General features: G+C 34.7%; 1 protein-coding gene across 1 annotated transcript; it reads left to right on the top strand.

The window, feature by feature from the left end:
* The first annotated feature begins 711 nt into the window (after positions 1-711).
* On the top strand, positions 712-11,473 carry LUM (lumican). Its single transcript, XM_031507654.3, has 3 exons — positions 712-903; positions 3,937-4,833; positions 10,438-11,473. The coding sequence occupies exons 2-3, from the start codon at positions 3,957-3,959 to the stop codon at positions 10,590-10,592; spliced, it is 1,032 nt and encodes a 343-aa protein (XP_031363514.1). The 5' UTR covers positions 712-903; positions 3,937-3,956; the 3' UTR covers positions 10,593-11,473.
* Positions 11,474-18,176: the final 6,703 nt, after the last annotated feature.

The following is an 18,176-nucleotide window of genomic DNA, read 5'->3' as shown; positions in this document are numbered from 1 at the left end:
TTTTCTACATAGCCTGGTGAAAGTAACATCTCATCCAAGCATTAAGATGCATTCTTGAACTACATCCATGGAATAAGAAACAGACAACATAAAGCTGAGTAGTTCCAGATACTGAGAAGCAGGAGAAAACTGTAAGTGCAAAATGAACAAATGTATGGAGTGAATTTACAGTAACTGCTCAAAACCCATTCCTGGGATGTATCTTTATTAAACAAACACACATTCAACCACCAAAGAAAATCTCCAGACCAAATCAATTTCACCGATTTGTAGAAGAATCTTTGAACTCAGTATGTAATGTGGAAAAGGGTATGATTCAAAGATAATTTTGAATCTGATCCTTAGGCTAAAGTTTTCATTAAGGATATTTTACTGTGGTCATAAGACAGTTAAAGAAAAAGGCAGAAAATGAATGAGTCACTTGGCTGAAGAAGAACAGCAGCATTGAGGTCTGAGTGCTATGTGTTAGCTCATGTCTAGCAGTATAAAATAAGTTGGAAAACAAAAGCCTGTTTGCAATTTATTTTACAAAATAACACGTTTTCTCTCTAAAATAAAAAAAAAAATCTTGTATAAACCTATGGCTTTTTAACTTTCTCAGGTTTGTGAAACATCATTCTCTGATCCCACAGGAGAAACTGATGGGTTGTCCTTGCACAAAATATGGTATCCACCTGCAGTTCATTAGAGAGCTGCATTTTTGTACATGCCACACCACAAGATCACCATGATGACATAGCAGCTTCAGAGAACAGCGTGACTAGGGCTTTTTTTTTCCCTCTTGTAACACAGAGGATCTGGCAGACTTTTACCTCCTGACACTGTTTAGAGCATATATTGGTCGATACAGCCTCTTATTGCATCTGCTCTGGGAATTAAGGAAAGCAGCTACAAGGCAGTAAGGTAAGTGCTGCTGCATGCTTTAACCGTAATGTTCAGCTGTTTAAATGTAGCTGCAATGGGAACATGAAAACATGACAGGATAAGTTTGCCAATTTGTAAATTGAGCACAAATCAACAGTTTCACTGTCGATTCACTTTCTTAGTTTCCTTAAAACAGCTTCACATATTTTGTACATCAGTGTTGCAGTTTTTTACAGTCTGTTTTGTTCTACATCAGAATAAGATTTGACATACAGTACAAAGAAGTTTGTAAGAGTACTCAGTGTTTATTTTTCCATTCATAATAGTGAGAGCTTCATAAACCCCATTTGCTAAATCATTTTGCTTCATTCTAGAAAAAGACAACGTATCCTGATATTTAAATAATTAATCACATAAACAATGAGAGGGAAACACTAGGTATTTTTTAAATTTCTAATCAGTTTTAAAGCATATTTTAAATACACCAGTGAAACTTTAAAAAAATACAGTCTTTTGCAAACTGTATAAGAAGTTAAAATACAGAATTAAAGTTGATTGACTCTTAATTTTATATTTATTTTGTTTTACAATAACTTAATGATTAAGGAAATATAGACAAGATCAAACATAGTTTGAATAGGATTTCTACATTAATGTAGCAAATATTTTCCCAAAATCATGGATTTACCATATAATATGTTCTGGCAAGTTGCCTGAGCAACTTCACAAATATTTTCACAGTTATTTTGCAACACAACTCTTTAGAACAGGCACAGGCAATTAATTAAAACATGTTTATGTTGTAAGATAAACATCAAAGAATGTATTCTGATTTTATAGTTTGGATTTATGTAGTTCAGTGCAACAAACACGCATGATCTATTAACCTTTTACACTTCTGACAGTGAGACATTCAGATACCTGAATGAGAAATGCATTAATATAACAAGTTAAATAAATTTCCTATTTACTTTGCAATTTTATATCACACAGATGCCCATATGCCCTTTAACTACAGAATTGTCACATAAATTCTAAAATCTTTTGATAAATTTACTCAAAACACTTGCTATCAAACATTTTTAGTTACTTCTAGGGTTCTGCAGAGCAGTAAAACTTTATACTCTAAAGGACAGTAAGACTATGATAACAATAATGAAACTTAGCATTACAGATATTATTTTAAACTAGAAGAAAAATAGAATTTTAATTTAAAATGTCTATGTTATTTTAAAACTATAAAATTAAGGAGTTGTGTAAAAAATGTCACTATAAGGCCAAAGAATGTAGTCCAAGGAGTTCATTACCCTCTTTTTATACTTTGAATACAGAATTACTTGATTTCTTTTCTTTAGTGTTTAGTACCTAAACAGGACTGGATTTTGAGATGAATTGTCTTACTTCAGTCTTTGCTTTCAGATGAGCTGTACTTATTTATACCAGCAGGGGTCTAAAGGTTGAGCTCATATTTATGTTGTATGTTCTCACGCAGTAATGAAAAACAGGCAAAGAAAATTACACTGACAACTAATATTTTGATGATTATCCTAGGGTTTGTAATTAGGTAAATGTGATGGGACCAACACCATGGAGATGATATGCAATCAGATTCCTTTTTCAGGGAACAGCAGCTTAATATCTAGCAGTAGGACTTTATGGGTTATTCAGTGGAGGTAACATTAAAACATTTTTTAAAAAGACTTTGTACTGTACTGCATGAGATCAATAGGCCCTGCCTAGAGATGCTTTAAATGAGATTGTTATCTCACTAGAATATGATGTGGCTTTTAAGAAGCCAATAGAAGCAAAGACATTTAGAATTATAGAAAATTTTGTAGCTATGGCCCTGCACTTTCTCTGTGTAACAATTCCAATAGCAAGACTAACTTACTCTGCTGGAAGACTGCCCAGATCTGAGATCAATGTCTTGTGCTCTGTTTACAGGCTTCACATACTTTCTGAAATTCCTTGAGAAAAAAAAGGTTTTAAGGATTTTCTTAATCCTCTCATTCTCTGAACAGTAGTTGAGTACTTGTAGCCTTGTCTTTTACTACTGAAAATCAAAGTAAGCTCCCTGACCTTATTGATTCTAGACCTACTTTTCCAGGAGAACATATATCTAGCCAGTAAGAAGTATAAACAAGACACAAGTCTTCACAGATTAATTGGCATCTTGTGGAGTGCCTGATGAGAAAGCTGTGGCCTTTAAGTGTCAAGTCACCTCACAAAGGACACCGAATGTCCTTTTGCTGTATGTGAACTGAAAAACAAATAATGTAAAGCCAGTGTTTCATTGTTCAATTAATTTACAATGGGCATAAAATGTAACCAACACCTTTGATGTATAGAGAATTTGCAAGAACATTTTCACTATCTGAAATTCAGTAATTTCAAGTCCACTGTCAGATTCAGTCATTTCAGATCCACTGCACACATATGTAATACTAGTTGGCTGGCATGTTAGAGATAATATACTTTACAGTCCTATTCATTTGTTCTTTAGGTGACTATGAAATTTGTGGACCATGCTTTACAGACCATAATCCATGAGAAAAAGAGTTTTCAAGCCACACACATCTTAACAACACACAATGCATGAGAGCATTACCCTCAGTTTTAATTTCCCTGTCTCTTTCAAACTTAAATAGCCACATGTTTAGAAATGAGACAATTCAGCACATTAGGAATGTTTGGTAGAATTTAAATGGTGGCACTGTCTCTGAAAGTGGCCTTCAGCAAAACTGAAAACTTCTGTGGCAAGTTTAAAAACCCTGTACTTCATCATCTGTATTGTAACTTAATCAATGAATGCATAAAAATATAAAAAAGTTTTACTTACAACAGCAAAATGGCCAAAAAATTTGCATTGCAAAGGAAGATTATACACCACAGGGACAGTAACATAGTATTAACAATGTAATGCTAACAACTCAATTTTGTTTTCTTAACTAAAAACTTTAAATAGAACCATAATTAGTTTTTAAATATAATCTTTATATGGTAAAATTTCAAATATTGCTGAGAGATTTAAAAACTAATGTTATATCCTGTTTATTCCTTTTCACCATACAGGGACAAGACACATTAGAAAGATGGGTTTAAACTCCCTAGCTGTCTTTCTGCTGTTGATTGGTGGCAGTTTCTGCTGGAGTGATTATGGTCCTGGAGATGATTATGGTTATGATCCTTTTGGGCCATCTGCAGCAGTCTGTGCCCCAGAATGTAATTGTCCTTTAAGCTACCCTACTGCCATGTATTGTGACAATCTTAGGCTGAAAACCATTCCAATTGTACCAAGTGGGATAAAATACCTTTATCTTCGAAACAACATGATTGAGGGAATTGAGGAGAACACATTTGACAATGTAACAGACCTACAGTGGCTGATCCTGGATCACAACCATTTGGAAAATTCTAAAATTAAGGGGAGAGTCTTCTCTAAACTGAAGAACCTGAAGAAACTTCACATTAACTACAACAATTTGACTGAAGCTGTTGGACCACTTCCCAAAACTCTAGATGACCTGCAATTAAGTCACAACAAGATCACAAAAGTCAATCCTGGTGCATTTGAAGGGCTGATGAATCTGACTGTCATTCACCTCCAGAACAACCAGCTGAAAGCAGATTCTATTTCTGGGGCTTTTAAAGGTCTGAATTCACTTTTGTATCTTGACCTAAGCTTCAATCAACTTACAAAGCTACCGACAGGACTGCCTCACTCCTTGCTCATGCTGTATTTTGATAATAATCAGATTTCCAATGTTCCTGATGAGTACTTCCAAGCTTTTAAAGCCCTACAATATTTACGTTTATCCCACAATAAATTAACAGATTCTGGAATACCAGGTAATGTCTTCAACATCACATCACTAGTTGAGCTGGATCTCTCCTTCAATCAGCTGAAGAGCATTCCAATTGTCAGTGAGAACCTGGAAAACTTCTACCTCCAAGTCAACAAAATTAACAGTAAGTTAAATTTACACACATTCATTAATGTTTATCACAGACTAGATACTGATGTTCAATGCAAGTATCTGAAATAACACATGAACCAGTCTGACTGGTTAGACTGTTAGCACACTGACATTTACCTAATAGTTGTCCACATTCATATTAAAGGACAGATATTTACTGAATACACTCAAAATGAGAAATTTATGCTTTCATACTGATGTGGATTTTTTCCTCAAACTCTCATCTTGTGTAAATTGGAGTAACTACATAGAAGCCAATGGAGCTGTCTTATACAATTCAGGAAAAAAATAAAAAGTTTAATCAGTGCAGAAAGATGTTCAAAATTCTTGAGTCGATAAAAAGAGAGAGGTGTCAGGTGAGGATATGACTATGTTAACCTTTCAGGAGATAGGAATCAAAATGCTGGAGGGAGAAGAAAGGGAGAAACCACCAAATTCATAGGTATCAGGCACAAAATGCAGTGAAAAACTGCATTTGTTTCTTTCTTCCCTTGCCTCATGCAACATCCCTCCACAGCTCTCTTGAAATCCAAAGAGCTGCCCCTGTTTTTTCTTTTTATTACTGTTTCACACATCATATGATCAGTTTGCAAGTTTGTCTCCATTCACAAGCTGAAAAATGTTCCTTCTGAAGTCAAGAAATGCCACACCTTGCATGAGACCATGAAGGTTTCTGCAGAGACAGGGCCTTCACAAGGCTGTCCCATTCCTGGATTAACAAGGAGGTGTTACAGAGGTGGAGAGGCCTCACCACCATGCCAGAAGTTCTCCAGCTGCACATCTGTCAGTGGTAGTCCTTGATGGAGATGTGGTTCTTCAGGAAGATTTAGATCATCTTGCTTGTTGATATAAAGTAAACCACAAAATCCTCCCTTCTGTTTGTCTGCTTGAATCCATCAAAGATTATGATATTAGCATTAGCTACTCCATACATAGCTAACTCCATGGAGACATAGCATTTAAAACCAAATATTTTTACTGGGGATCTTGCCAGACTGAGGGCAAGATATTTTGAAATGTTTTGTATTTACTATATTTCATTATTCTCAGTGGCTTTTTTTTTCCCTAGTGCATCTCAGTTTCTTGTTTTCATGAGCAAAAACAATGAGTTAATAGTTCCCACCTAAGGCACTACATACAGCAACTTGTGAACTCTACCAGACACTCTGCCACTCCTAAAATAGCTAAAAAATATGATTTTTATTTTCTTATGAGATATAAGCACTTTCCCCTGCTTAGAATGATGTGAGCCTTCTGCAAGTCAACCAGGTACCAAGCTTGGCTTCTATTCACTTTTCCAGGGACATCAGAGCCAAGGACTATGACAACAATTTTAGCTTTTCAGCGCAAGCTGCATTTTCAGGGGGATGGTGTGGGGAGTGGATATTCATGAGCTACTGCTACACTATCCTTGATACCCTATGGATTGATGCACCAGAATTATGATTTTTTTCTTTATCATAAAATCTAGCACACTTCAAGAATCAATTTTCTCAACTCTCTAATTTTATAGGCATAATATATAGTTCACTAAGATGCTGATTGACAATGTGGGACAAAAAAATTAATTTGAAATAATCCTTTATATAGGGCAAACAAAGCCCTTGGATTTCATCATTCATGATACCTGACCTACAGCTGTGGGTGCTTAGTCTTTTGGGAAATTTTGTTGATTGATCTGCAATTATTTAAGCCTCAAACCAACAACCAGTTCCTTTGTTTAATAAATTGTTATGATTTACCAGTGAAGTGATTTATGAAAGTAAACTAGGCCAGCTTCTGTTCCATGCAATGGCCTATGGTAAACATATGCAGTGAGACACTTCTAAGGACTAATGATAATTTGTCCTCAAATACACAAAAGGTATAATCTTTCAGTTTGTGCTTGCTTAGTTAGAAGTTTTCATTATACTGAGAACTAACATAAAGATATTTCTCCATAGTTCTTAAATTACTATGTCTCCCTTTTTCTTACGTACCTTAAAGCTTGCAGTTAAAATTTATATTTGACTAAGAAAGAATAATCTGGTCCCAACTTTGTTGATATTACTGGAAAGAATATTTCTCTAAATTACTGTCCATGAGTTTCACCATGGACTTGCTACAATCATTTGTGCATTGTCATTCATAAAAAATAATCTGAGAAATACTCTTGAGTGACTGAGTTTTTTGAACAAGAACTGGTGAATAACCACATAAAAATATGTAGCAGAATTGGCTTTGCCTTATTACTTGCTATTTCCCTCTGTGAAATCAAATTCAGAGTAACTCCTCTGTTTTCTAACCAATAAATTGAAGCACATCCATTATACTGTTTGTAGGTGTCAAATCTACAGTTTTATCTACTGTACTTGGTGCTCATTGGATCTCCAAGCTATAATAGGACCATGGAAGATTTAGAAAAGCTTTTGCTTTCTCCACAGCTCAAACCTAAACTGTAGTTCCTAAATTAAAATGTCTTTAAGGTGACATTATTATTATATGCACACATACATATGCATGTACACAAACACAAACACACACACAGAGACTTATGTTACAGGCTCTTCAAGGCAAAAAGAAACTCTGCAGGATGGAAAAAAACATCAATAATCAAAGAGGTTTAGTGAAACAAGAAAAGGGTCCAAAGACGGCCTTCTCCATATTTCATCTGTACTTGTAAGGGATTAAGAAGGAAACCCCAGGAAGTAATGGGGCTACTCCATATAAATGGAGTATGAAAGGGGAAATATGAAAATATTCCAGAGGACAGTTGAGTATTTATCAAATTGTGTAGGTGCTTTATAGTCCTTTATCTGGCTCACTCCAACAATTCCCAAAGGATATTTTTTAACATGGCCTATCTAAAAATGTGTCATGTGATTAATGAACCAACAAATGATGACTATATAACTTCCAATCTGTTATGATTGTCCACTGTACTGTTAGATGAAAACCTAATTTTCATCCAATGCTTCTTATTCTCTCAGTGTCTGGTTTATGCAGGAATTCTCTGTTGGGAAAATATGTGGGGAAAAAAGTCCAGGTGCACTGTCTCTGAACCTGAATTTCATAAATTCAGGAAGACATTTTTTCAGATGAAACATTAATAAGTGTAACAAAAGAGGAAGTAAATTACTGAGATATTTGATGCTATAGTACTCCAGTCTAAAGTATTGCAATTCCCCATACAGATATACAGGTAACAGCTCATCAAGTGCACTCACAAGAACCACTGGTCTTATTTTCTTCTAGTAGATACTGCACCTAAAATAAAACATTTATTTAATATGCTTTTAATGACTGAAAATTTTACAAAGAGTTATATATATATGGGAATTGTGTAAAAAAATTGATACCCACATTCAGATGATGCAGACCGAATATTGGAACAAAATCCCACTGAGGTCCATGACTGAGTTCATTTAACTTCTGGGAGGACAAGATGTCTATCCACTTCCCAAGTGGTTCTAGCCTCATAAACAGTCAGCACAGATCAGAATTTTGTTATTACAGTTAAATTTTCTGGTTTATGTGTATGAAGATTATGTCCTTTGAATAGTTAACCATCTATCCAGCTTGTATAAACATATCTTCTTTTGCAACCAAATGTAAGCATTTATATTCAAAAGTAACAATATGGGGGAAAAAACCCTAAAATTTACATTTATAAATTTTTAAGTGTTTGTCATCAGCAAATATATACTTACTGTGTCATTCCTGAATGACAAGAAGATGGAAAAATCTATACTAGAATTCAGGTTTATTTTAAACTTTACAAATTAAGCCCAAGTTATCTGAAGAAAACTGGAACTAAATAGTCAATGATATAGTCTATAGCCCAAAAAAATTAGTTAAATGTCAGGAATTTATGTTTTCATTCAGCAAAATTCCACACAGACATAATCCTATAAATGTCTCTTGATCTTAATGAACAAGAATCATTAATTTGTTTCTGCTAGTAAATTCTGAACCAGAAGAGTATTAGATTTGGTCTGAAGTATTACAATTTTACTGTATTGCAACATGGACTGCCCAAAGGATGCTATTAATCTTACAACTTTTCAAAAGAAGGCTGAACACTACACAAAATCTAGGAAATTGCTTTAATGTTCTTTGATCAAATTGGAGATCAAGATCTGACTTTTAAATTATATTTCCTTAACCCCTACTCAAAACAACTTACTTTGTGGAAGGTACATGATTCTTTACCCTCTCTTAACATCATATCTTTGTCCAAAAAATTACCTATGCTCTTATGCTCTTAAGAGCTGCCTGTACACTTATACTTAGTTTACAAAAGCCGTGTTTCATTACTGATAGAAAATTATTGTAATTCAAGTCCTAGAAGAATCCAATTAGAAGGATGTTAATTCAAAAATTAATGAGAAGGTATGAAAGGCACTTCCTCCACTTCCTTTAGTACTATAATTTGATCATACATAGATGAGTTATAGCCATGTAGAAAAGATACATAAGGTGACTTATGAAAAATGGCATTTGATTTTGATAATACTAACTTGATGTCTCAGAAATTATGAGATGCATGGGTTCACTTAAGAAGTCCCTTTAGCCTTTTAAAGTATTTTCTTTGTGAATTCAGTGTGAATTATCTGTGTGATGTCAGTGTTCTGAAGAAAAGCAAGTCTCTCAGACTGTTTCTTTAGTAGTTATGGAGCTTTTCAGTAGATTAATCCTCTGTCTGACTCAAAGGAAACAGGGAATGAAGACCCTCTTTGCAAAATCACTCAATGTGGTATGCAGGGGACATCAGATATATTCACATACATTCTCTCCTGAGGATAGATCTTCTCTGCATGAAAGAGGTCTATAATATGGGTGGGTGTGTGCTCTTCATACTGATCAAAGAATTACAGTTCATACTGACCATAGGACACAAGAGAAATTTCTGTTCAAGATCTATCTGGTGTTATGAGAACCAAATAAAACCTCAACTGAATAGAGACCACATATAGCATAATATCGAAATTGCAATAAATATATATATTTAATAAGTAATTTTTGCATTCATACTCCTAATTCTGATGTGGAAAGGTTCAACTGCACAGTTTAAATGTAAAACTCTTCTCCAACTCTAGACCCAAATTTCATTATGAAACAGGTGAAACAAAATACACACAAAATACACAGACACCCACTGGACTGCCTGCACTTTAGGGTAAAGCTGTATCAAGGCTTCAATTTCTCCAGAAACTTTTTACTTCCTTCAATATCTTATAAAACAGTTTTACCCTTCCATTGACTGATTCATCCCTCTGCATCTAGTTTTTTTTTTTTTTTAAAGACTGATTTTTCCTTTTATCTAAGTGCCAGATTAGACTTCTATATAAAATCTGAAGTCTAAAAGAAAATGGCATTTGAAAAACTCAGTCTTGAAATTCTGAACCTTTCACAACAGAAAGAGCCTAACCCAACACAAGCCCCTCAAGTTCTAATAAATTTACAGGGATTTTCATCAGTGTAAATGCAAAATATTTAAAACAGTAAAATGAATTAAGGTCATAATTTTCAACTTAAAAGGCAGAAAAATAATTGTTTTGTCCTATTTGTCCTAATTATTAATGTTTTCCTCTTATTTCTGTTCTCTTTGCTTCAGAGTTCCCACTGAGCAGCTTCTGTAAGGTAGTTGGACCGACGAGCTATTCCAGGATAACACATCTGCGCCTGGATGGAAACAACCTCACTCGGGCTGACCTGCCACAGGAGATGTACAACTGCCTTCGCGTGGCCGCTGAGATTTCACTGGAGTGAGATACCTGTGATCATCCAGTTCCCTTCCAGGGGCAGTAACTGCAGGAATAACACACCATGGTAGTGCTTTAAAATTAGGATACGCCTTAAAGCAAGTGTCAATCTGCATATTATCCATTCTGTTTGTTAATATTTAGCAAGGACTTGGCAAACTTAAGGGAACGTGTGCATATTTTTACAAATGGTTCTATTTAGAAAGCACAAGAATTACCAAATCTGATGCAAAATATGTCTTTATCTGGCTAGATGAGTTGATGAAAGAGATTCAACTTCATAAAAATCTGTATTCATGCATGTAATATATGCCAGTGGGTTCCAGACTCACAGGGAAGTTAGGTGAGATTCATTGTGAGTTACAGTGAGTAGTGTGGGCTGGCATATGTCCATACAAGATTCCTGTCCAACTTTCCTAATCATCCTGCCTTTTATATATTGTTACCCACTGCAAAGGAAAAAATGATTTAACAATATATGAACAATTTAAAATTTGTGAAAATATGTGTTTAGAGCCTATGCCATTGTTATTTTAATGGAATACATGAAAGATAACAAGAAAAAAAATATTCAGGTTAAATAATTGTTTACTCTTCTTTTTGTCATACTTTCATTTAACTGTCATAGTAAGAGTTTTTATTCATTGCTGGTAAAATTGTTATTTCAAAATAAATCATATATACAAATATTTTTATTCAGTTACTTGCATGCTATTTTTAATCAGACTGTAGAAAATAAAACATATAAAATAGTGTCCTTTTGTTGATATCATTGACAACTATGTTTCTTTTATAAAATGAAAAAAAAAACCAGGTTAGGACAAGACAATCGAAGCTATTCTAGTATTATTAAAATTTATTGTAAGGTTAAATAAACTGTTTTCTCTACTTTGATGCTTCAATATGTTTGTACACATCATTTAACATGTGCAACTACACTTGTGTTGGCCAATAAATCAATGCCTTATGAAGTTTACAGTATGGGAATCATGGCACTATGAAGACATGCAAATTAATGTTTCATTATTGTCAAAAGAACAGCGAAATCTCTCAGAAACCACAGGTGGTGAGTAAAATGCAGCTACACATGGTAAAGACATGGTAGTATGTTCCATCCAGGACTAAATAGTCCAAATATTGTCAGCATCTTGGAACACACTAAAATAAATGTGTTAGTAACTGAGAGCTGTAAGTGGCTTGCTTGCAAGTACAGATCATCCCATGGGTACTCTTTTCTTTTCAATTACTAGACTGTTAAACACTCAAACAGAAACTTTGCTAGTTTCTATAGCAAAAGCAGAAACTATCACCTCTGAAAAAACCCAAACCAATTCATACCAAACCATTTAGTCGGCATGTTGCCAGTTCCAGATGTTCAAAATCAAAACACAATTCACAAAGAGACCTAGGACTAAAACAAAAGGAGAGATTCAGAAAACAATAGAAATATTTCCCTCCTTATTTTTTTTCATTTTGTAATTCATAAATGCTGCTGCTTTTTTACCCATGTACAGGAAGGATTGACAGTAAAATATGTTACAAGTTGGCTAGAATTTTCATTGCAAAATGAAGTCTAAATCTGGGGCTTTCTGAACACATCAGGGTGGGAATCACTACGGAATAGCACCTAGGCATTGCAACATAGAAAAAAAAGAAGGAAGTGCATGCAAAACTCCCCAAAGAAAAGAAAATTAAATGAAAAAGGAAAATTGAAAAAGAAAATGGTATTTAACCATTTCCAGAGAGCTTTTAACTCAATTGTTCCCTTCATGGAAAAATACAATAAACACTAAAGCTTCTAGAGCGCAAACTGATAATGAGGTATGTCACCTGATTGCTGTAATCTAACAACACAACTGAAAAGTATTATTCTTTTCAGCTTGTTTCAGTACACTGAGTAGTTTTACACAAAATGAAAGAGTGTGAACAGTGAGACTGAGAACAGTCCAACTCATGATAGATTACAAGCTGTTAAGAGAATTTCCCTCAACCTTCTTCTTTTCAGGTAAGGCTAAAGTACTTCCCATAGCCTCTCTGAATATACCATATGTCTCAGTCCATGTCTTACTGCAGTCTGCCGAAAAGAGTCATAAAGAAAAAGTGTATCACTCTTTTTTGGGTGCATGGTGAAAGGGAACGGTGGCAAATAGAAAGTTCCAGAAAGAGAAATTTGAGCTGGGCATGCAAAAAATTCTTCACAGTGAGTGTCACAGATTGCCCCAGGAGGCTGTGGACTCTACATCCTCAGAAATTTTCATAATGTGCATGGGCAGTGCCCTAAGGGACAGATTAGTCTTTGAAGCTAGCCTTAGTTTTAGAAGGAGATTGAACTAAACAACCTTCAGATGTTTCTTCAGACTTATTTATAACTTCTGTGAATCTGTGATTCTAAGAATACTAGTAACCCATGGGGAAAAATATCAATTTTACTAACCAGTTCTACAGATGAAGTGTTTAGCATGAAATTCATGTGAAAAATTTCTTGTTTCAGGTTCCAGTCCATAATTCCAACTCCTATGATACTCACAAAATCTTAACTTAGCTGATCTAGATATAGATTTGGGTATATATTCCATAGGCAGGAGCTTTCTTTCTATACCTTTGCTGGCTTGTGCAAATCTGCTCCCATTTTAATACTTGTGATTTACTGAGTAGTGGCAGTGAAATCAGAGAGCCATCCCTTCTAACTCTCCCATGTGGATCAGCACTAGCGAACATGCCACCTAATAGACAGAGTGTTCATGGAGGACATGTTGGTTATTAATATTTTTCCAGATTCTGACATTGGTTGAAAGTTTTTCCATCCATAAGAAAAAGAACTTAATCTGTAGGTCTTAAGGCTTTCACACAGAAATAACTCTCTTTTCTACTTAGTCTCAAAAGTTCAATATCAGTTGAAATGAGAAAGAAAAGAGTGCTAGCTGCACTTTAGGACACTCACCTTGAATGTAGATAGGTCAGGTTTAAGTACCAGGACATATTATCACTTCATCATGTAAAGAAATCAGCTTTAGAGGCTGGAGCACTTTTTATCACACTGTTATGAGATAAGATAGTGATTGTGGGCTGACATGTACGTATTGCTACTCTTCAGTGCTATAAAATGATACTTTGTGGTTGTAACCCCTTCTACCTGTTTTAAGAGGTGAATTATGTTCATTTTCATAATTTGCATTCTTAATCTACAGATCAAATAACACAATATTTTTAACAAGTTTTGATTACTAGAATATATTTTTTTTAAAGTATCATCCCTCTTATATGGTACCTCTGGTACAGTTACCTTTTTATTCTGAAATTGTTAAAGAAAATCAGAAAATAAAATCTAATTAAGAAGGAAGTGAAGAAATGAGGTAAATACATGAGAAGATAAAAATTATTTAATTATTTATGTTCTCCATATGACAATGTAGAAACAAAGTGATTTGGTCAAATGCACCTGACTTCTGAAAAAGAGGAAAGCTGCACTGTGCAAAAAAAAAAAAAAAAAAAAAAAAAAGCAGCTTTGTCTTTATTCTGTGAATCCCAGTGTGGGACAATGCATACAAGTCTGTCACAGTATTTGGTCAACCTGACCAGAGCACATATTGAAACAACTATGAAGACACTTTGGAACTTATTAAATAATACTTGCAAAAATATTTCTGTTGATGATAATGCTTTCATTGAAACATGCAAAATATTTCAGACAGAAGTACTGGAGGTTTTTATAAATTCCATATGTTATAAAACAATTTCATACATTATATACCAATAAGCTGTATTGAAGATAAATAAGTCTTTCAAAATTCCTATTTACATCATCTTTCCAGTATCACATCAATCACATTGTATGATTTTGCTTTCCATCTTACTACACACACTGGTTTCTAAACTACATGAATAATAGTTTCCTGAGCTTCACTTTTAGATTTCATCATTACAGTCATTTTGGTGTCAAAAAAAAAAAAAAAAAACCAAACAAAAAACAAAACAAAAAAAAAAAAAAAAAAAAAAACAAAACAACACAGCAAGACCAGTAAGTTCTCAAAATTATGTGCAATGCTGCATTGATTTGAAGAAGAATTTGGGATTACTGGTGTATAAAAATGAGATTTTTTTTGGTTCATCTTCCTAATTTTGGATAAGAAGAACCACCCCCTGCAATATTATAATTCCCACCCTCAATTCAGAAGAAGGAAAGGTGTGTTGCTCCTAATGGAAATCACAGCTGAGATATGTATCACACAGAAAATGCAGAAGGGAACTAAGAATTTACTGCTGGAATTCCCAGCTGCCACCATGAAGAGCATGGAATCATCTAAGAAAAGGGCAGGTAGTGTTGAAACCCCTTTGATTATTTAGGGTTATTTAGGTCATTATTTAGGGCTCTGGAGCACTGCATGGTGCTTGGGCACGGATGGGTGATGAATTCTCCCTGGAGCTGGGTTCCAGAGCTGTCTTCAAAGAAAATGTGGTGTCAGTTTGCATCAAAGTGCTGGGAGTTGAGGAATTTCATCTACACAATAAAGACTTAGTTTCAACATGTTCCATCTGAAAGGATAATCAGTGACTGGAGTAGTCATGGTGAGTGAGATTTGAGCTTGAAGTTGAGACTCTGGAAGAAAACTCGAGTGCTTTGGGAAATGCGAGCTCTTGAAAGCGATGACTGATATTACGATTTAAGAAAATAAAAATCACATAGTCAAATGTTTAATTTCAGTATTTCCCAAGAGTATCTGCATTAAAAATTAGAGCAAAAATTACTACAATTAATGGAAAATAAGAGCTGAGTTTTCATATAGCTTATGACATTTGGCTTTTCTTTCTAAATATTAAAAAAGCCCCTGAATCTTGAATTTCTCATGTGGCAAAATCACTGTAGCAGATCATTACTGTAAAGGGAATAAAATATTTTTTTCATTAAGTTGTGGGAGTTATCTTTTATGCAACCCTTTTCATTAATTTTAGAGGACAGAACTTTGTATAACTAAGCTTCTTGAAATCTTTTGTCTTACTGTGGGGATCTAAAATGAATTCAAATATTTTTGGACTTCTTTAACAACAGAAGTAAACAAGAAAACAGACGTTAACATAAATTAAGGATAAGGATATAATTAAAGGATAGTAAAACCAATTTGTTTTCACTGTCATTCCATTATCTCAGAATATTTAATCCTTGATGCTCTATGGTTCAGAACTTCTGCATGTTTAAAGAATGGGCATCACATCACTAATACATATTTTCATTTACCATTAGGTGTCTGGAAAATAGAAATTGTCCCAGCAACTCAATATATGTGTGTAATTGATAAATCCATGTTAGATATTTTAATTTGAGATATATTTAGCATTTTAAAAATAGAGTTCCAGGGTGGGATAGATTTGTTTCAGTGTTGAAATTGTTGAAATCATGAAAACAAGGCAAAGTAAGAGATTGACAGTAACATTTCCATAGTAGTTAAAGTAAACCTAGCAATCCAAGACAAATATCAGATTTTGGCATTATGTCATGGAACCTTTTTGGTGTCACCATGGTAAAGAGTTCAAACCAGAGAGAAAAAGAATAAAGTGCCAAAAATTATTTAATTAAGTATATTCAGGAGGCCAATATATTTCCCATAAAAGCTGAGACCTTTCCCATAGTTGTTCTTTTCTGCTAAGCTACTCTGCTCCCACTGTAGTTTTGATAAGGGAGTGAACTTGTGCAGAAAATAAACTGCTAAAGTTTTGTTTCTGGACTTTTAGAATGGGATCTTATCTTCCTACATCCTATATAAACAAGAGGTCAGGTGACATCTCCTTTTAACAAATTAAGCCAGTCAAACTGCTCCCCAGGGTTTCTTTAAGCAATGTATTCTGATCTAAACTGAAAGCTCCCCACATAAACTGCCTATACTTCAGCTGCCTGCATAAGCACAATGCCTATTTAAATAAGAAATAAAATTTCTTCCTCTGCGAGGTCTAAGCAGGTAATTCTAGACTTCTAGTAGAGGTGCAGCATTCCTGCTCCTAAGTTTGTTTTGCTTTAATTTCTTTTGTTCACTAGGAATGATGTAGACTAAAATACATCCATAGGAATAGGCTCTGGAACATCTGGTCTGGTCCTTTGATCTGTGTGCAGTGTCCCTTGGGCTAGCCTGAAGGGCTCAGTCATCTGCTTTCTTTTAGACTCTTTGATCTTGCTGACCTTTGGCTGTTTTTTAAAAGGAGCAGCAGATAATATTAATTGAGATATATCACTGTCTGTTGGTCAGGGAACAGTTTGGAAATAGAAGTTTTGTCTTTTTGACTCTTGAGTAAAACTCAGAGCAGCAATGCTGAAAGAGACAGATCACTACATGTCTTTCATCAGAAATTAAGGAGGCAGACAAGCCTGAGTAAAAGTCAGCACCTCCATGAAGATATCTGGAGCTACCATTGGAGTATAGGATAAGAGAACACAAACTGGACTTACTGTCTTCAGCTTTTGAAGTGCTACTTTTTCTCTAGTAACCATGAAGATAATTTAAGAGCTTGTTTCAGATGAATTGATTGTCCTGTGGAGCAAGGCACATAGCTTTTAGTAAAGTACTGCCCAAATTAAGGCACCCTGGATTGCAGCCTCTGCTAAATGGAGCAATGCACAGGGCTAATGAGTAAGCTCTACTTGCAGTACACTCCTGGGTTTGCTAGTGATGAACTATACACATGCTTGATGCTTAACAGACCTTGCTTCTAATTCAATCTGAGACATATGGCAGCCATTACTGAAAGAAAGTAATGCGTTTTTTCACTGTCAGCAGCTCTGATGCTAAAACAGAGCAGCTCCAAACAGCACTTCCAGTCCATTTCTCCTCCCAATGGGTCTTTCTAGTTTGTCTTTTTTACTCTTCTAGTCTTTCTCGAGGTTGTGAGCTGGTGCAGTTTCAAGCATGTACATTACTCCTCCCAAGGAAATGTTACTACCTCCTGCAGTTGTTGAAGCTCCTCACTCTTTTATACTTTTTTAATACAAATTCTCTTGATTAACAGTGTGGCTTGAAAGGAGACACATGGAGTAAAAATTCTGTAATGGCTTCTGACATCTTTCTCAAACTAGAACAAATCCAACAATATCTCTTAGACATTATCTCCAAAACTCAGGGTGGGTATCCACAGTATTTTTACTGTAATATTTTTTCCACTTCCTTTTATTGTTGTGCAAATATCTTTCATACTTACTGAGAGATTTTGATTTTTACTTTTTGAGAGAATGTTCATGGTCTCAGGAGCACTTTGTATTTCACTGATATGTGCCTTCGATCACTCAGCTTCTCAAGTTAAAAATTACCTCATTAACACAAAATTCTTAGCTGCCTCTTACTGAAATGAGGTTCTGGAAAGAGTCTCAGGTTGGATCCGCAAAACAAAAAGTCTCCCAAACCATTAGTCATTTTTGAAAATCTTGGCCATGGTCTTTATTAGTCTGTAAAACTTTATCACCATAAAATGCAGCCTTTAAATAAGAAATATTTTACGCCAGATGACAGAAGACTCAACACAACAAATGCATGATATGTGCATAATCTTGAAGGCTTTATGGAAAGCAGTCTTTCTGCAAAATCTGCTTAGACACCCAGGCAATCATTTG

The sequence above is a fragment of the Lonchura striata genome, chromosome 1A, assembly GCF_050655825.1.
Source record: "Lonchura striata isolate lonStrDom1 chromosome 1A, ASM5065582v1, whole genome shotgun sequence".
NCBI lineage: Eukaryota > Metazoa > Chordata > Aves > Passeriformes > Estrildidae > Lonchura > Lonchura striata.
This window is presented reverse-complemented; position numbering and strand designations above follow the sequence as displayed.